Raw genomic sequence first — 18,316 nt, forward strand, 5'->3', positions numbered from 1 at the left:
TGTGTGTGTGTGTGTGTGTGTGTGTGGTGTGTGTGTGTGTGTGTGTGTTTCTCTCACCGTGCGGCCGCTCGCCGTCAGCGCTCCGTACGGACCGCACAGATTCCCGATGTCTGGAATCATGAAGAAGGGATAACCGAGGTAGGGAGACGGCTGGAAGAGTCCTCCATGCTGCTGCTTCCTCACAGCTGAGAGACAAGGTCATCGTCATCATCATCATCATCATCATCATCATCATCATCATCACCTTCACCAATGATCGAATAAACTTCAACATGTCGGTGAAGAAATTAACCGACTGGAGCTAAAAACTCAAACTGAACCGAAAACACTGGATTGACTTGAGAATAAACCTCAAACTGTAACTTGGTAAAAACTGAGGAGAGGAAGCAGCTGCAGCGAGTCGGAGTCGTACGAGAAACACAACAAATGAGAAGCTAATCCAAAGCTTTAGGCTGGACTGAAGAACAACAACCAAAGTGTCAAATCACTCTGATGTAGAACGATGTGAACACAGGGACGAAGTGCACTTAGAAACACAGAGACAAAAATATTACTCCAAATTTATTAAAATGTAATTTTTTTTTTCAAACATTCAAAATGCAATAAATTTCAAGAGCATAATGGGATATATAGAAAACAAATCATAATGCAAAGTATTAATAAAAATACTAGTAACATTAAAGACTGAAAGTGTGATAAACTGGAAGCAGGTGGCTCCACCTGTTCCGTACCTTGCTGAAGAAGCTGGTTCTGACTGGTTCTACCCTCAAGTTCTGACCCGGATCTGGTCCTGTGGTCCGCCTGCAGAACACAACCAGCGGTCAGGACAAGGGAGAGGAGGACCATCAGGAGGAGAACCATAGGAGGAACCCCACCACAGAAGAAGAACCCCACCACAGAAGAAGAAGAATCCCACCACAGAAGAAGAAGAATCCCACCACGGAGGAAGAAGAACCCCACCACAGAGGATGAAGAACCCCACCACAGAGGAAGAAGAACCCCACCACAGAAGAAGAAGAACCCCACCACAGAGGAAGAAGAACCCCACCACAGAAGAAGAACCCCACCACAGAGGATGAAGAACCCCACCACAGAAGAAGAAGAACCCCACCACAGAGGAAGAAGAACCCCACCACAGAAGAACCCCCACAGAGGATGAGAACCCCCCAGAAGAACAACCCCCCACAGAGGATGAAGAACCCCACCACAGAAGAAGAACCCCACCACAGAGGAAGAAAACCCACCACAGAAGAAGAACCCCACCACAGAGGAAGAAGAACCCCACCACAGAGGAAGAACCCCACCACAGAGGAAGAAGAACCCCACCACAGAGAGAAGAACCCCACCACAGAAGAAGAAGAACCCCACCACAGAGGATGAAGAACCCACCACAGAAGAAAACCCCCCACAGAAGAAGAACCCCACCACAGAGGAAGAAGACCCCACCACAGAGGAAGAAGAACCCCACACAGAGGAAGAACCCCACCACAGAAAGAAGAACCCACCACAGAAGAAGAACCCCACCACAGAAGAAGAACCCCACCACAGAGGATGAAGAACCCCACCACAGAAGAAGAAGAACCCCACCACAGAGGAAGAAGAACCCCACCACAAGAAGACCCCACCACAGAGGATGAAGAACCCCACAGAAGAAGAACCCCACCACAGAGGATGAAGAACCCCACCACAGAAGAGAAGACCCCACCACAGAGGAAGAAGAACCCCACCACAGAAGAAGAACCCCACCACAGAGGATGAAGAACCCCACCACAGAAGAGAACCCCACCACAGAGGATGAAGAACCCCACCACAGAAGAAGAAGAACCCCACCACAGAGGAAGAAGAACCCCACCACAGAAGAAGAACCCCACCAGAGGAAGAAGAACCCCACCACAGAGGATGAAGAACCCCACCACAGAAGAAGAACCCCACCACAGAAGAAAACCCCACCACAGAGGAAAAGAACCCCACCACAGAGGAAGAAGAACCCCACCACAGAGGAAGAAGAACCCCACCACAGAGGAAGAAGAACCCCACAGAAGAAGAACCACACCACAGAGGAAGAAGAACCCACCACAGAGAAGAACCCCACCACAGAGGAAGAGGAACCCCACCACAGAGGAGAAGAACCCCACCACAGAGAAGAGGAACCCCACCACAGAGGAAGAGAACCCCACCACAGAGGAGGACCCCCCCCCCCCCCCCAGGAGGAAGAACCCCGTAGGGAGCCCCACCAGTCGCCTTCCCCCGGAGAACCCCCCCACCCCCCTCCCGGTCCCCGGGTCCCCTCACCTCCGTCTCGGAGCCGCTGTTGTTGGCCTCGGACTCGTTGACCAGGGACTTGACATCGTCCAGGTCTCGCCCCCCGCCGCGCCCCCTCTCCTCCTCCTGCTCCCCCTCGTCCTTAAAGGCGATCAGCTCGTCGCTCGCCCCCAGGTCGTCCGCTCCGTCCCCGGCGGCTCCCCTCCGTCCCCCGGCCGAGCCGCGGCATGTTCGGCCGCCGCGGACTCAGCCCGGGCTGGAGGCACTTTGTGGAGCAGAAACCGCGAAAAACGGGACAGAAAGCGGCCCGGAAAGTGTGCAGCTGGGGGCGGCGGTGCGGTCCAGGTCCCTGGGCCGGAGCCCGCTGCGCCCGGAGCCTCTTTCCTCCTCTTTTAATGAAGAAAACTCCGAAAACTGATTTAAAAAAAAAAAAAAAACAAGGCTAGCAGGCTAGCTGTGGTTACCTGGTGCGTTCACGGACCCGGACGCTTCAGCTTCTGGCGTCGAATTCCAGAAGTGTGGGAAACCTCCGCGAGTCCGTGAACGCCGCACGAACCGAAAACAAGACGCAAAAAGTCTTTAAAACCCGCAAAAACAGGAGCGGCGGGCGGCCGCAGGCGCTGCAAACCCGCGCGAGCGTCCAGGGAAAAGTTGGCGTCCTCCTCCGGGCTGAAACTACTGCGGAGGCGGAGGAGGCCCGAGCCGAGCGAGGAGCGCAGCCGGAGTGGAGCTCTCTGCGGCGGGCATCGCTCCGCCGAGGCGCCGCGCGCTCAACGCCCGACCCGAGGCTGTCCGGAGCGGGGAGACACACACTGGCCGAGCCGCCGCTGAGCTGCCGAGAGCCGGGAGACGACTGGGGAGCAGCCGGGAGGAGGAGCAGAGGGAGTCTGGAGGAGGAGGAGGGGAGGAGGAGGAGGAGGAGGGAGGTCTGCACTGACCTGGGATCAGCTGAGAGGAGCTGATCACAACACAACAGGTTGGAGGAGGAAAGAGGAGGAGGAAGAGGAAGGAGGGAGGAGGAGGGGAGGAGAAGTTACAGAAGAAAAAGTGAGAGGAAGAACTGGATGGAGGAAGAGTCTCATTCAATCCTGAGCTCAAGACCCGAAACTGGAGCAACACTCTGTACATGTCAGAACAGACACACCACACACAGACAGACAGTTCTGCAACATTAATTCGTATTTTTCCTTCTTCTTGTGTTTCTACTTATAGCAACATTCTAGAACAATCCAAGATGGTCGATGTCAAAATTCAAATATGTGAATGTTCACGTAATGTTCATGCTTTTTTTTTTGTTTTTTTACTATTGAGCCGGATCTTTGTCACTTTATTTTCTCAATTTGTCAATAATTTTCTGCCTTTCTCTCCTCACACTGAACCAGATTCAATGACTTCATTGTTCTTTTAGTAGAGACGCCGTCAAGACTCTGATCGTGACCATCAACAGACCCGGTCAGGGTCAGACGCTGTCAGTGTCCGTATGGACTGTCCACGGTGTGTGTGTGTGTGTGTGTGTGTGTGTGTGTGTGTGTGTGCGTGTGTGTGTGTGTGATCGTTTCTGTCGTTTGATCGATTGAGACGGAATCACCGCCTGCAGATCGACAGAAGCTGCTTCCATCCTTCTCAGATGTGAAACCTGAATTCAAGTTATTCATGTTTTTGCTGTAATGTTGTTTTTTTGCCTTTGCAGAGTCCCTACAGTCTCTGTTTGAGCAGGACGTCCAGAGGGAGCACAGGGACGTGTCCTCCGGTCCAGCATGTCCTTCAGTACCCGTTTCTTCTTGATGGCTCCGTCTCGCAGCGTCCAGAAGCTTCGGTCCAGATTGGTTAGTTTTCTGTTTGTGGAGCCAGAGAGGAGGCCAGCAGGATCCTGTGTCTTTATTTGGTTCTGACTTTCTGAATTCCTCCTCCCTGCTTCCTGATCAGGTCGCTACGTGACTCTGCGTAGGAGGAAGTGCGTGAGCAGAATGAACTCCGCCGTCCTCAGCGGGTCATGAAGTGGATCCACTCAGGTGTTGATCTGAGACTTCTACAATCCGACACGATCCACTGGTCATACAATCAATAACGCGACGCAAAGAAGCGTTTTGGCTCCGTTTCATCTGGTCCTCGTCAAACTACCTCTCACTCTTCCTGCACTGCAAAAGTTCAAAATCTGACCTGGTTTTTTAAACTTGTTCTGAGTGAAAATGTATCATTTTACTTGAGTTTTAAAGTTTTAAAAATGTCAGAATTTTTTGCTGTTTGATATTTCTAAACAAACTGTTAAACCACTGTTATCGTGGTCGTCCTCTTTCATCCTCTGAGCGCATCAGCATTCAAAGCCTTTCCTCTCGCTCACTCTCCAGTCTTCATGCCAAATGAGACGATGGGACGACGGGACAGCAGACGTTCCGTCTCGTTTCCTTTTCCATGTTTTTCCATCACTGACTGTGAGGCAGTCGCCTACAGTAACACACACACTGGCTGAGGTTCTCTTCTCAGGCAGAGTTAAAGGGCCGCCCAAACTTTTGATGGGAAGAGATGAAATTAATAATCTGCGTCATCTCTCTGGATTTTTAATCAGAAATCCTAAATTTGAAAAGTGAAATGAGGAACGTCTCAATAATGTGTGAAACTTTTACCAAACACAAACCGACCTGTAGCTCGAAGACCGTTTCAAGTTCCCATGAAATTCTCAGTATTAGAGATCAGATTGAAGGCGTTTTCCCCACAGCGATCGCAGAAGCATCAACCTCTTCCAGAAGAGACCAGTCGATAGATATAAGTCTACATGGTGACTGGGACCGACGCTGGGAAATCGATCCAGGCATCTGTTTCTTCCAGAGCTGACTGTTGTCATTCCTTAATCGGCCTGTTCCAGTCTCGGCTTCAGAAGGCCGTCTGCGCTCTCTCTCTCTCTCTCTCTCTCTCTCTCTCCTCTCTCTCTCTCTCTCTCTCTCTCTCTCTCTCTCTCTCTCCTCTCTCTCTCTCTCTCTCTCTCTCTCTCTCTCTCTCGTCTCTCTTCGTCTTCGCCCACAGCCTTCAGGAATCCCGTTCTGAAGACTTCAGCGGTCCAGCAGGACGTCTCCATGTTGATATTTGAAAACCGGGTGTAAATGTGATTGGTCCCGCATCACGTGGACAGAGGAGGAGCTGTGAAAGGGCGATTCATGCAAAACTCCCAACTCCTAAAATCAAATCGATCATTTATATGAAATCAGAGTCTGGTCCAGACGACTCGGTACAGAAACTGGTGATAGAGACCAGAATGTTCTGAGACCAGGCGCTTTATTGTTTAGTTACACTCTAAAAATCAGCATTTTGACGGGGTTCCAATGAGACGGGCTCTTTTTGAAAGCAGCATCATCGCCCCCTGCTGGAATTTCCCGGAATTACAGCCTTTTCGCACTTCAGCATTATCTTCGTGGTTTTACGAGCGGAGGTTGGCGCTCGGTCACGCCGAGGACGCCGTTTACGGAAGTGATATAGACGCCACACTGCAAAAAGTCATTTTCAAGAAAGGAAAATAAGACTTTTCACACAGTTTTTACCTTATTTTAAGAACTACAGTCGAACCATTTCTCATATTTCAGCTCATCTTGAGCTACTTTTACCAGTTACAAGGTAACAAGGGTTTGGCTGAAATTCCAAAATAAGATATTCATATTTTAAGAACGAGACTAACTTCTCACTTTAAGAATGTTTTGGATGACGGGTTTAAAGACTGGTAGTTTCACACAACATGCAAAACTGTGAAGCTTTCGGCCTCAATCGAGCGAACCTCACCTTCAGCATTCATGATTCATCCTCACTGTGAAATCATGACCATATTTTTTAGTTCTTGCTGCAAAAGGTCATTTTATTAGTAGAGCTAAAATGTGCTGAACCGTCCATCTTTTCTAAACCACCAGGAGCTGGAGGGAAGTTGAATCACATCAATATTCGTAACAGCAGAGCAGGTCGTATCTTTGTGTGTAAAACTGTAACATGCAGAGAAATCCAAGAGACTGTCGGCGAAATCTGATCTGTTGCTTATTTAATCAAATTAAAGTAAAACCAAAGTTAAAATCAGCCTCATCAAGGAGACAGTGTGAAAGGAAACAAGCGAGCGGCCCTGACTCGTCTTTACATGAAGGATTCATGTCTGTGGATCAGTCGTCCTTCTGAAGATCACTGAAATCTCTTCTGCTGATTGTTCCAGTTTTTTAATGTTTGTGTGAAATGGGGTTTCAAAACTGTTCTGTGAGAGTATTTAGTCACAGCCTGTTTGCAGTTCTTTATTTTCACTGTGACAGAAGCATCTTGATAGAAGGAGAGTTTTTTTTCTTAATATTCTACTTCCAACGGTGCTGACTTCTTTTTCCCACCGAGGATCAGACTCGCCATCCAGTGTGAGTTTTTTTCCCAGTATGGAATTGGAAAAAGGAAAATGGAAATTTTTTAAAGAAGTTGAGGTGTTTAAACTTTTTTTTAAAGAAGTTTTAGAAACAGCTTAAGATGCCAACATTTCAATATATTTCTGACAATTTTTTTTGTCTGATTTTAGGAGTTTCATCCTTGTTTTTTCAGCAGTTTGGACATTTACAAGAGAATATTTTATTATTCCCAGAGGGAAGTTCCTTTAAGCATTGATCAACACAGGATAGACAGAAATAAAGTCGAACATCAAAAACACAAGAGTAGAATTAAATATATATACCAGGCTGATTAAAGCACAGAAAAGATTAAATTAAAAAAAGCACATGAAACACTGTTGGTACAGTGTTTTCTGGCCACAGGAAGGAAGGACAGTCCTCTGTCTGCATTGCAGCTGCAGCTTTTTCAAAAAGTTCCACCATAGGATGCCCCTTGGCTTGCTGGCCCAGCAGAGGGCCGCGGCCCGCACGTTGGGCCCCGCCGCTGCCGCTGACGGTGCTGCGGCTCCTTTAAGAGTGACGTCACGGTGACGCGGGGCGCGGAGGGCGTGGCCGGCCTGTGAAATGTCAGGCAGGAATGGCGCTCGGCGCGGTATTTTGAACAATCACCTTTTCCTCTCCTCGGTTTTCTCTGGAAGCGCAGCGCGGCGGCCCAATCTCGGGTAAGCTCGGCCGCACGTCGGCGCCTCTCCCGGGCCCCGACGCACCGGAGCCGGGCGGGAGAGTCCGCGGAGAGCCGCGCGCTCTCCCAGACCGGAGCACATATAATGTTGTGCTAGCTAGCTCGGGTTAGCAACCTCAGCAAGTTTGCTAGTACAGTTTGAGGATGAAGATGATGAGGATGAGGTTCTGGTCGTGGTTCTAGTTGGAACCAGAGAGCAGCGCCAGAACCAGATAAGTCCCGCTACAGCCTCCTGCGTGTTCAGGACAGACCTTAACAGTAACTAAAGACTGGCTTAGTTGTTTTGACGAGCTGGTGAAGCTAAAACAAAACAAAACAAGATAAAAGCTGCTTTTTTAAGACAAATATTTGGTCTGCAAACACAGTGACCCTGCGCTGTGTGTGGATAACTTTTTAAACCAGGGAGAACTGGATTAAAGTGGAGAAAATGTGCTTTTTACACGCAGAAGAGTGGATTAAAATCATGTTATAATAACATCTGGAGATAATCACGTGTCTAAATAAGAATGACTACAAAGTTGTATGACATTTATAACCAGCTGTGCTGTGGTAACTAGTGAACTGTTTACATGTGTTTTTATTTAGACACATGCAAATGTTTCAGATCTTAGCTTTCACGGCTATAATGTGATTATAATCCACTCTTTTTGGATTTTCCCAGATCATATAAAAACTGGGATTTAGATTAATTAGTGTCATAGTGTCATTTAGCCTAGTAAAACATCCACACATGACACGTGAGTACTACTTAATCCGCTCGTTTTAATGCATCCAGCCGAGGGTTGGGACTAGTTGTGTTACAGTAACTAGTATCTCTAACCCAGGTGGGCTGTGAGTCGGGTTGTGGGTTCCTGCACTGACAGGGGAGCCGTGGAGCCTCGCACTGTTTACGTCCTCACGCTCCCGTTAAAGGGGCGCTTTCTGGGGCCGCGGGCCCGCGGTTCGATCCGGAGCTGCGGGGTTTTGCGGTGAATGTTTGCGGGGGAGAGTCTCGTCCCGGCCGGGGGGTTGGGAGGATTTTCACCCGTGTCCGTCCTCCGGCGCCGTTAGCCGGGAAGCTAACCGAGCTGATGACGGGGTGAAAATGGCGGATCTTTCGAAATCCAACCCCGGCCTGAAATAGAAGCGCGGCCGGGCAGGAGCCCCCTTCCACCGGGCAGCAGCACCGGGGGGCTGTTCCAGCCTGCCTCGTGCGGCGGGGGCCCTGTAAAACCTCCGCCGGAGGCGAGCGGAGGCCCGGCGGCTTAACCCGGGATCAGCTGTCTGACCCCCGCACGCCGGGTCACGTGACCACCGCGCTCAGGTGGACTGGTCACGTGGGAGCTGAAGTTTGTTTTTGTCAGACTCAAGTAACGAGGTGTAATTCCTTAAGTTTCTGTAATTACATGGAGTATTTGAGTTCTTTACCGCTGCTCTCATTACTTTTAGCTTCATGTAATGAAGTAACTAAAGTGAAGTCAGTAATATTTTAGGACTTTTTTCCTTAAAGTATACTTAGAAATGCTGAAGTTACTGGAATGAACTTGCTTTAATCAAAGGAATCACAGTGACGGTATGAATTACAGTATTATCTTTGACTTGTAATCAGTTGGTTCCAGGTCTTCTCGGTGCGCGCGCTGTGGCGTGCGTGCTGAGAGATGGCGTGATCGGTGTAGCGTGACGGTGTTGCTCCTCCAGCAGTGACGAGGAGCTGGACGTCTGCAGACATGGACGTGGTTTCCCCGGAGCTCAACAGCCTCCTTCCTGAGAGATCATGGACACGGAGGCCATCGAGGACGTCCCTCACTCCCAGCCTGACGGCGGCGGCGGCGGCGACGCCTCGGTCCCCATGGAAACGGACACGCCCACAGACTCTCTGCGCCTGTGTTCCGGGGACGGCGCCCCGGGACAGACTCTGACGGCGCCGGCGGAGTCGGCGCTCAGCCTCAGCCCCGGCAGGCAGCTGTCCATCTCCATCTCCGGCACGCCGTCGCCCCTCCTCACCCTCAAGCCCGCCCTGGCCACGTCCACCGCCACCACCAGGACCACGGACAGCGTGACCGGCACCAGCATCACCACCAGCGGGCTGCAGAAGCTCACGGCGCCCTTCACCATCTCCGCCGCCAACCACCAGATCATCCTCAACAAGGTGGCTCAGGCCACCGAGGCGGCCAAGGCGGCCGGCGCGGCGCCGCAGGTCCTGAAGCAGGACGGACAGAAGCTGCTGGTCACGACCATCGGGAAGCCGGGCCAGCCCATCGTGCTGCAGCTGCCGCACGCCGGCGCCAAGCCCGGCGGCGCCAAGCCCGGCGGCGCCCAGGCCCCGGGGGAGCCCAAGTCTCCCACGCCGCAGTTCAAGGTGGTCACCATCGGAGGGCGGGCCGAGCAGAAGCCCGCGGTGAGCGGCGCCGCCAACCAGCTGCCCACGTTACAGGCCCAGCAGCTCAAGACCGTACAGGTGAGGCAGCGGGTCACTTTAACCAGTGGTGACTGTTAACTAACCAGATTATAGAGCATCTTCCTCCTCTTCATCCAGATTATAGAGCATCTTCCTCCTCTAACACCAGATTATAGAGCATCTTCCTCCTCTTCATCCAGATTATAGAGCATCTCCTCCTCTTCATCCAGATTATAGAGCATCTTCCTCCTCTTCATCCAGATTATAGAGCATCTTCCTCCTCTTCATCCAGATTATAGAGCATCTTCCTCCTCTAACACCAGATTATAGAGCATCTTCCTCCTCTTCATCCAGATTATAGAGCATCTTCCTCCTCTTCATCCAGATTATAGAGCATCTTCCTCCTCTTCATCAGATTATAGAGCAATCTTCCTCCTCTAACACCAGATTATAGAGCATCTTCCTCCTCTTCATCCAGATTATAGAGCATCTTCCTCCTCTTCATCCAGATTATAGAGCATCTTCCTCCTCTTCATCCAGATTATAGAGCATCTTCCTCCTCTTCATCCAGATTATAGAGCATCTTCCTCCTCTTCATCCAGATTATAGAGCATCTTCCTCCTCTTCATCCAGATTATAGAGCATCTTCCTCCTCTAACACCAGATTATAGAGCATCTTCCTCCTCTTCATCAAGATTATAGAGCATCTTCCTCCTCTTCATCCAGATTATAGAGCATCTTCCTCCTCTTCATCCAGATTATAGAGCATCTTCCTCCTCTTCATCCAGATTATAGAGCATCTTCCTCCTCTTCATCCAGATTATAGAGCATCTTCCTCCTCTTCATCCAGATTATAGAGCATCATTAGACTCACACAGTGGTGACAGCTAAGCTAATGCTAACACTACAGCAGTACAGACATCCTCCAGAAGGTCTTCACTTCTTCACTTCTTCCTTGTTGCGTTGTTTCATCTTGGTTGAATTTCCCATGATGCTCTGAGCTGAGCTCCGGTTCTTCCTGGTTCCACTGCTCCTCCTTGAGATGAAAGTAAAAGTCTATATTTAGGTTGTTCAACAGTGAACAGACTCGGTGTGACCCCCTAAAAAGATATGTTTCCTTTAAATCAGTTCATATGATTTTATTCTCGTTTCTCGTCAGATCGCCAAGAAAAACCCGACTTTCTCCGCCGCTCCGATCAAGTTGATCATCGCTAAAACGGTGAACAGTAAAGGTCTGAGTCCTCAGACGTCGGTCCCTTCGGTCATCACAGGTCAGAGCCCCGCCCCCGCCCTCCTGTAACCCCGCCCCCACCCCGCCCCGCGCCCCCTCACTCCTCCTCCCCGTCTCCACAGGCCGGGTCCTGACCCAGACGTCCCCGGTGGTCCCCCCCAGGACCATCACCCTGTCTGAGCCCCACAGCACCAGCCTGCAGAGCCTCCCGGGCAAGAAGATCGCCATCTCCCCGCTCAAGAGCCCCAGCAAGGTCCGCCTCACTCCGCCTCACTCCGCCTCTCTCCGCCTCACTCCGCCTCACTCCAGGGGTTTGGAAAACACCGCTACTCCGTCTCTATGGAAACGGGGGAGAAGTAACTTTTGACAACGCTACTCCTCCGTCTCCTTGGAGATGGAGGCAAAAGTAACTTTTTGACAGCACTACTCCTCTGTCTCCATGGAAACGGGGGTAAAACTAACTTTTTGATGCTACTCCTCCGTCTCCATGGAAACAGCAGAAAAGTAAGTTTTTGACAGAGGTGTCAAGAAAGTACTTTCCCATGCCATGTTTTTGTTGTGCCCAGTCAGTTAACAAAGGGCTGGGCTGATTTCAATCACCTGCAACAAACAGTTCTGGGCCCAGGTGATCAGGATCAGCCCAGCTCTTCCAGAACTGACGGGGTACATGGAAAACATGGCACGGGAAAGTACTTTCTTGACACCTCTGGTTTTTGACAACACTACGCCGTCTCTATGGAAACGGGGAAAAAGTAACACTGCTCCTCCATCTCCGTGGAAACGAGGGGAAACATAACTTTTTATTAACGCTGCTTCGTCTCCATGGAAACTCGGGAAATGTCATTTTTTAAACACCACTCCTCCGTCTCCATGGAAATGGGGAAAGGCAACTTTTTGAAAATGCTCTGTGTCTCAACTTGAAATGTTTTGGTCTGAACGCAAAACTTTTTTTTTTCTCATGAAAATACAAAAACGATGCATAGTCAGGTGAGTGGTTGCCGTGGTAACGGTCTGTCCGAAACCTTTCCTGTCCTGACCTTTCCTCATTATCATACTGTTAAAGTTAGAACAGATGAGGTGGAACCCGAATCGCCGGTCCTGAGAGGAGAACCCCGCAGTCTGAGTCCTCTGCTACGCCCCCTGCAGGTGACGGTGGTCTCGGTGGCCTCGCCCACCTCCAACGCCTCCCAGAAGTCGGTGACTCTGCCGGTGAACGTGGCGCTGGGCCAGCAGATCCTCACGGTCCAGCAGTCCGCCTCCGGCTCTCCGGTGAAGGTCCAGACCAGCCAGACGTCGGCGCAGGTCGGGCGGGTCCGCCGGGGGAGGGGGGAGGGGGCCGCCGTGGGAGTCCACACTCATGTCTCTCCTTCTGCCCCCCTCCAGGCTGTCAAACCGGGGCAGTCGGTGGCGGTGGGCAGCGTCGGGGGGTCCCAGTTCAAGGCCATCATCCCCCTGGCCGCTCAGCCCAACGTGCAGCAGATCCAGGTCCCGGGAAGCAGGTTCCACTACGTGAGGCTGGTCACGGCGAGCACCGCCAGCAGCACGGGGGGAACCGGCGGAACGGGGGGGGCCGCCGGAACCAGCGGAGCCAGCACCAGCTCCAAGCCCATGGTGGTGAGCGCAGGACCGGTCCGGATGTCGGTCCCCATCGTCCCGGCGCAGACCGTCAAGCAGGTGAGTCCCGCCCCCTAACTCGGACTCGGACCCGGACACGGACCCGGACCTGCGCTCACCTCCTGGTCTCTCCGCCGCCTGCAGGTGGCGCCCAAGCCGCTGGGTTCTGCGCCGCAGGTGGTGAGCGCCGCGCAGACCCAGCAGCGCCTCATCATGCCGGCGACGCCGCTGCCGCAGATCCAGCCCAACTTCGCCAACCTGCCGCCGGGCACCGTGCTGGCGCCGGCGCCCGGGACGGGGAATGTGGGCTACGCCGTGGTGCCGGCGCAGTACGTCACGCAGGTGGGAGTCCGTCCGTCCGGCCGGCTGGTTCCCGTAGATCCAGAACCCCTCGGGCTGAAGGTTCCTCTGCTCTGGTTCTCTGCAGCTCCAACAGTCTCCGTTCGTCACGCTCGCCAGCAGCTCCGGTTTCCCGGCGGCCCCGGGGATCCAGACCCAGGCCAGGCTGCCGGTCAACGGGTCAGAACCGATTGATGTGATCATTCAGCCCTTCCTGTTGAACCTCCTGCGTTCTGCTCTTCATACCTGTAGAACAGCTGCGGAGTTTTAGTTCCTGTTTGAACAGAATCGGTGAAAAAAATCAGTGAAGAATCAGTCTAGTTCTCTCTGTGTGGACCGTTCAGAGACCACTGGTTCTTTCTGGTTCTCTGGTTCTGTCTGGTTCTCTGGTTCTGTCTGGTTCTCTCTAGTTCTGTCTGGTTCTCTGGTTCTGTCTGGTTCTCTCTGGTTCTCTCTGGTTCTCTCTGGTTCTCTGTGGTTCTCCGGTGGTTTCATGAAGTGTTCTTGCTGACAGGCTCCCGGCTGCTGAAGCCTCATCCAGACCCAGGAAACCCTGTAACTGCACCAAGTCTCAGTGTCTGAAGCTGTGAGTACCGCGTCCTGAGTGATCCTGTGTGAGACCCCCCCCCCCCCCTCCCCCCCCCCAGAGAACCCGCTCACGTCCCGGATGTGTGGCTCCTCAGGTACTGCGACTGCTTCGCCAACGGAGAGTTCTGCAACAACTGCAACTGCAACAACTGCTTCAACAACCTGGAGCACGAGACGGAGCGCATGAAGGCCATCAAGGTGGGCGGGGATCTGGGGGGGGGGGGGGGGGGGGGGGGGGGGGCTGTCTCGCTGCCAGGCTGACACTCAGTGAAAATGTGTGTGTGTGTGTGTGTGCAGACGTGTTTGGACAGAAATCCTGAAGCTTTCAAACCGAAGATCGGAAAAGGAAAAGAAGGCGAGTCGGACCGTCGGCACAGCAAGGGATGCAACTGTAAACGATCGGGCTGTCTGAAGAACTACTGCGAGTGCTACGAGGTCTCACACACACACAGACACTCACACACACACACACACACACCTCTGTATTCTCAATCAACTGTATTCAAATCCTCTACATTTTGAAGTAACTGTCCCTGCTGTGTGTGTGTGCCTGCGTGTGTGTGTGCAGGCGAAGATCATGTGCTCGTCCATCTGTAAGTGTGTGGGCTGTAAGAACTTCGAGGAGAGTCCAGAGAGGAAGACCTTGATGCATCTGGCCGACGCCGCCGAGGTTCGAGTTCAGCAGCAGACGGCGGCGAAAACCAAGCTGTCGTCTCAAATCTCCGACCTGCTGATGAGGACCGCGCCCGTCGTGTCCAGCGGGGGGGGCAGGTGAGTCACGGGAACGGCTGGTCAACGTGCACAACACGACAGCGCTAATGGCTAGCCTCCAACACCGAAGAGCTGCTAACAGTTAGCCTTCTGACCCGAACGACTGCTGACGGTTAGCCTGGCGAACCTGGCGCCCGCCCGCTGACGGTTAGCCTGGCGAACCTGGCGCCCGCCCGCTGACGGTTAGCCTGGCGAACCTGGCGCCCGCCCGCTGACGGTTAGCCTCGTGAACCTGGTGCCCGCTGACGGTTAGCCTCGTGAACTTGGCGCCCGCCCCCTGAGGGTTAGCCTGGTGAGCCTGGCGCCCGCCCGCTGACGGTTAGCCTTGTAAACCTGGCGCCCGCCCGCTGACGGTTAGCCTTGTAAACCTGGCGCCCGCCCGCCAACGGTTAGCCTGGTGAGCCTGGTGCTCGCCCGCCAACGGTTATCCTGGCAAACCTGGCACCCGCCTGCCGATGGTTAGCCTGGCGAACCTGGTGCCCCCTGACGGTTAGCCTCGTGAACCTGGCGCCCGCTGACGGTTAGCCTCGTGAACCTGGCGCCCGCTGACGGTTAGCCTCGTGAACCTGGCACCCGCTGACGGTTAGCCTCGTGAACCTGGCGCCCGCTGACGGTTAGCCTCGTGAACCTGGCGCCCGCTGACGGTTAGCCTCGTGAACCTGGTGCCCCCTGACGGTTAGCCTCGTGAACTTGGTCCCCGCCCGCTGACGGTTAACCTCGTGAACTTGGTGCCCGCCCCCTGAGGGTTAGCCTGGCAAGCCTGGCGCCCGCCCGCTGACGGTTAGCCTGGCGAACCTGGCGCTCGCCCGCTGACGGTTATCCTGGCAAACCTGGCGCCCGCCTGCCGACGGTTAGCCTGGCGAACCTGGCGCCTGCTAGCCAGAACCTCGGCTCATGCTAGTGTGTTTAGTGTTTGTTAGAAGGAAATCCTCCTTTATGGTCGTCATGGTTCATGAAGCAGTGATGGTTCCAGATTTGATTGGCCCCGCCCCCTGAGATGCCACAGCCTCCTTCCAACCGCCTGCTTGGCGTCTGGTGTCCCCCGCAGGCTGCCGTACACCTTCGTGACGAAGGAGGTGCTGGAGGCCACGTGCGAGTGTCTGCTGGAGCAGGCCAAGCGGGCGGAGCAGGCGCAGCTCCCGGCGCCGGAGGCGGAGCGCCTCGTCCTGGAGGAGTTCGGACACTGCCTCATGAGGATCATCAGCTCGGCGGCGAAGGCGAAGGCAGACTGCTCCTCCATGAGCTGCTAGACCTGCTTCTCCTCCTGCTCCTCGTCCTCCAGATAGCACTTGCTGGACTGAAGATGAACCTTTTCCTTTGTTCTGACTTTTTTCCTCCTTTTTTCTTCTCTTTGTTGGGTTTCTATCATTTCTATGTAACCTCAGTCCCTGCTTACCGTAGACAGGACGTGTATCTTTTGATATTTATTTTGTAATGGTGGTGAGCGCTGGCGGGACCGGACCTGAGGACACGGAGCAGTCCGTCTGCCATCGCCGCCGTCGAGTGGCGTTTCATCGGTCGGCTGCTTCCTGTACATCACGTTATTGTTAAGCCCCTCCCCCTTCTCTGACCGAAGGACACGCCCACTCTCGCCGACAGCCTTCTGCTAGCTCTGACCTGGACCCTGTTCTCGTCTCCAGAGGTGGGGATCCGCCCCCCCCCGGGCCCCCCCAGCCCCGATCAGGTGAACGTGAGATGATGTTTTTCAGATAAATAGGTGACGTTCACATCTTTCTTCTTTGAGATTTCCTCATTGTTATTACTCATGTTTTTCTGTCTCCGAAACAGAATATTTTATTTTTATTTCCATGTTTCTAACTCCTGCGGTGATGCCACCAGGTGTAAAATAAAAATAATTAGTCTATCAATGACATTTTTTGTTAATTAGCTGCGATTGATCTCGTTTTTCGATAAATTTGTGAGATCTTGTGCTGCTGGCTCTGTGTGTTTTACTCTCTGGGGTTGAATAAGAAGCGTTCTGTTCGGCGCTGTTGCGTCTATCAGCTGTCAGTTGAACCAAGACACAACTCAAACTTGCCTGAAAACACTCCAACTCTGTCTCCATGGAAACGGGCCTCTTCAATCCACAAATTAGAAACCTCATCAATACCTGTTCAGAAATATAATCAAACCAGGTTAAAAACTGCTTCAGATTGATCCAGAAGCTGTCAGGAAGAAGGTGGTGTGTTTTTAAGTGGGATGTGGCTGTAATGTGAGGATATATTTTAGCCTGACAGCTTTTCTGTTCTTTTGAGTGTGAATTTGAATTTCGTTTTCAAACAGGTCAAAGATTGTGATTTAATTTAGACTAAATTTTGAGGAACATCTTCAACTGTAAATTGCTTAAAAATGTACATTTTGACCCAGTTTTCTGCTTTAGCGTCAGGAAACGATTGCTTTCTTGCCTTTGAGCTCCGTTTTTTCATAAAACTTGTTGAAATTTATAGATTTTTAAATTTAACTGCATGACCACGAACAGAATGGGTTTCCCGCGCTGTACTTTTTGATTGCACCGGAAGTTATCCCTTTAACTTCCGGTGCTGAGAAGCTGTTTCCGAGTCCTGATCGGAGAGGGCGACAGATAGCTGCGCTGTGATCACCGGAGCTAGCAGCTTGTTTTTTTTTCACCCCCAAATTATTTATTTAAAACACGCTGACTCGTTTCATTTGGACTCAAACGTTTTGGGTTCGTATAGCATCGTTTTTGTACCGTAAGCGTTTTTTTTAAACGAGGTTTGGCTCAGCTGGAGTTCCGTCTCAACACGTGGTGGATTTTTCCTGAAGAGGTCAGTATTTTCTTTATTAAACTTAACTGTACTCTGCTGTAAAAATGTTTTACTAGCATTAGCACCGCATGTTGTTTTTCACACTGAGAATTACAAACAGTTACCACGTGGAATCAGTACCAGCCCAAGTGTTGAAAAGCAAAATGCACGTGTTTATCTAAAATTACAATTCACACTAATCTTTAGATATTTTGAAGATTTAACCAGTTTTTTTCGGAGTGTATATATATATATATATATATATATATATATATATATATATATATATATATACACAGTCCAAGCACTTGATTTGCACTGCAACTGAGAAGTCGTGTCTTCTTTCCACAGTTGATGTGAAGGAGAGGAATCGGACCTGTGCAGGTATGAACTGGCCCTGGCTCTCTGGAAGGCCTTCCCAATGATTATACCAATCACTACCCATCTGACCCAGTCACATGACCGGGAGAGATTATTCTGTAACTCCTGAATGAGGGTTTTGGCCTTGAATTTTCAAAGTTGTTTGTTTTTCCCTCTTTGAAATGTATTCATTACTTTATTAATTGGTTCAATCATTGTTGTTTCAGACTTTAACTTCAGATCCAAGTTCAAGAGAAGCACCGAAGACATCATGTTAATATTTTTTTTTTTACTCTAATAAAATAAATATTTGATATAAGTAGCTGTGTGTGTGTGTGTGTGTTCTCTTCAAAGTAGTTGTCCTTATTTACAGGTGTAAATTACATGGAAATAGAGCAAGTCTTTCTAGTTGAAATAATGCATTTAAAACCATGCAGCATTGCTGTTGACAGGAAACCAAGTTTGACAAGTTAAAATACCTATCCATAGTACAATTCCTTTGATAGAGCTGACTCATCTGACTTGTTAATCTGGAGTTATCAACGTATTATGCAGTTTTAACATCAATTCAAAACAAATCTAAAACCAACTTTTTCTTCTCGTGAAAACATAGATTAATTGTGCTTATTTATCTAACAGAAAATATTGACTAAAAACTAAACATAATAATTGAAACCTAATTATAGATTAAATAATATGATTTGGATAATGAGTATTAGTGTGAAGTTGCCCGGTCCAATATGGCGGCGACTTTGACGTGCGGTGGAGCGTCAGAAAGTAGCCGAGTGTGTAATCTAAAAACTACGAGATGAAGCATTAGAGCCACAGGAACAGTTGGCACAGTTAGCAGATGTAGTCCAGACAACAGAGTTCGTACAGCCAGAAAAGTTAACATGTAGCGCAACTGGCACAGAAAGCGGAGTTAGCACA

At 51.1% G+C, this 18,316-nt stretch overlaps 2 protein-coding genes and 1 long non-coding RNA gene across 3 annotated transcripts in view; 2 read left to right on the forward strand and 1 right to left on the reverse strand.

Annotated features, from left to right (window-relative positions):
* LOC115382610 (transcription factor 7-like 1-B) overlaps positions 1-3,659 on the reverse strand; it is an 8,629-nt gene extending 4,970 nt beyond the window's left edge. Inside the window, 4 exon segments of the mRNA XM_030084427.1 lie at positions 58-185; positions 732-801; positions 2,293-2,507; positions 3,635-3,659. Of these exon segments, the coding sequence (XP_029940287.1) occupies positions 58-185; positions 732-801; positions 2,293-2,507; positions 3,635-3,659 (438 nt within the window).
* Positions 3,660-9,047: 5,388 nt separating this feature from the next.
* LOC115382637 (protein lin-54 homolog) lies at positions 9,048-16,192 on the forward strand. The gene is given in 13 exon segments (XM_030084455.1): positions 9,048-9,084; positions 9,087-9,778; positions 10,878-10,989; positions 11,072-11,202; positions 12,096-12,251; positions 12,333-12,623; positions 12,708-12,905; positions 12,991-13,082; positions 13,417-13,488; positions 13,586-13,688; positions 13,788-13,925; positions 14,059-14,261; positions 15,310-16,192. Coding segments are annotated over 13 exon segments (2,427 nt in total). The 3' UTR covers positions 15,512-16,192.
* Positions 16,193-16,827: 635 nt separating this feature from the next.
* On the forward strand, positions 16,828-17,708 carry LOC115382649 (uncharacterized). The gene is made up of 3 exons (XR_003930587.1): positions 16,828-17,047; positions 17,378-17,410; positions 17,614-17,708. It is a non-coding gene; the product is annotated as an uncharacterized LOC115382649 (long non-coding RNA).
* The last annotated feature ends 608 nt before the right edge of the window (positions 17,709-18,316 follow it).

The sequence above is a fragment of the Salarias fasciatus genome, assembly GCF_902148845.1.
Source record: "Salarias fasciatus chromosome 7 unlocalized genomic scaffold, fSalaFa1.1 super_scaffold_4, whole genome shotgun sequence".
NCBI lineage: Eukaryota > Metazoa > Chordata > Actinopteri > Blenniiformes > Blenniidae > Salarias > Salarias fasciatus.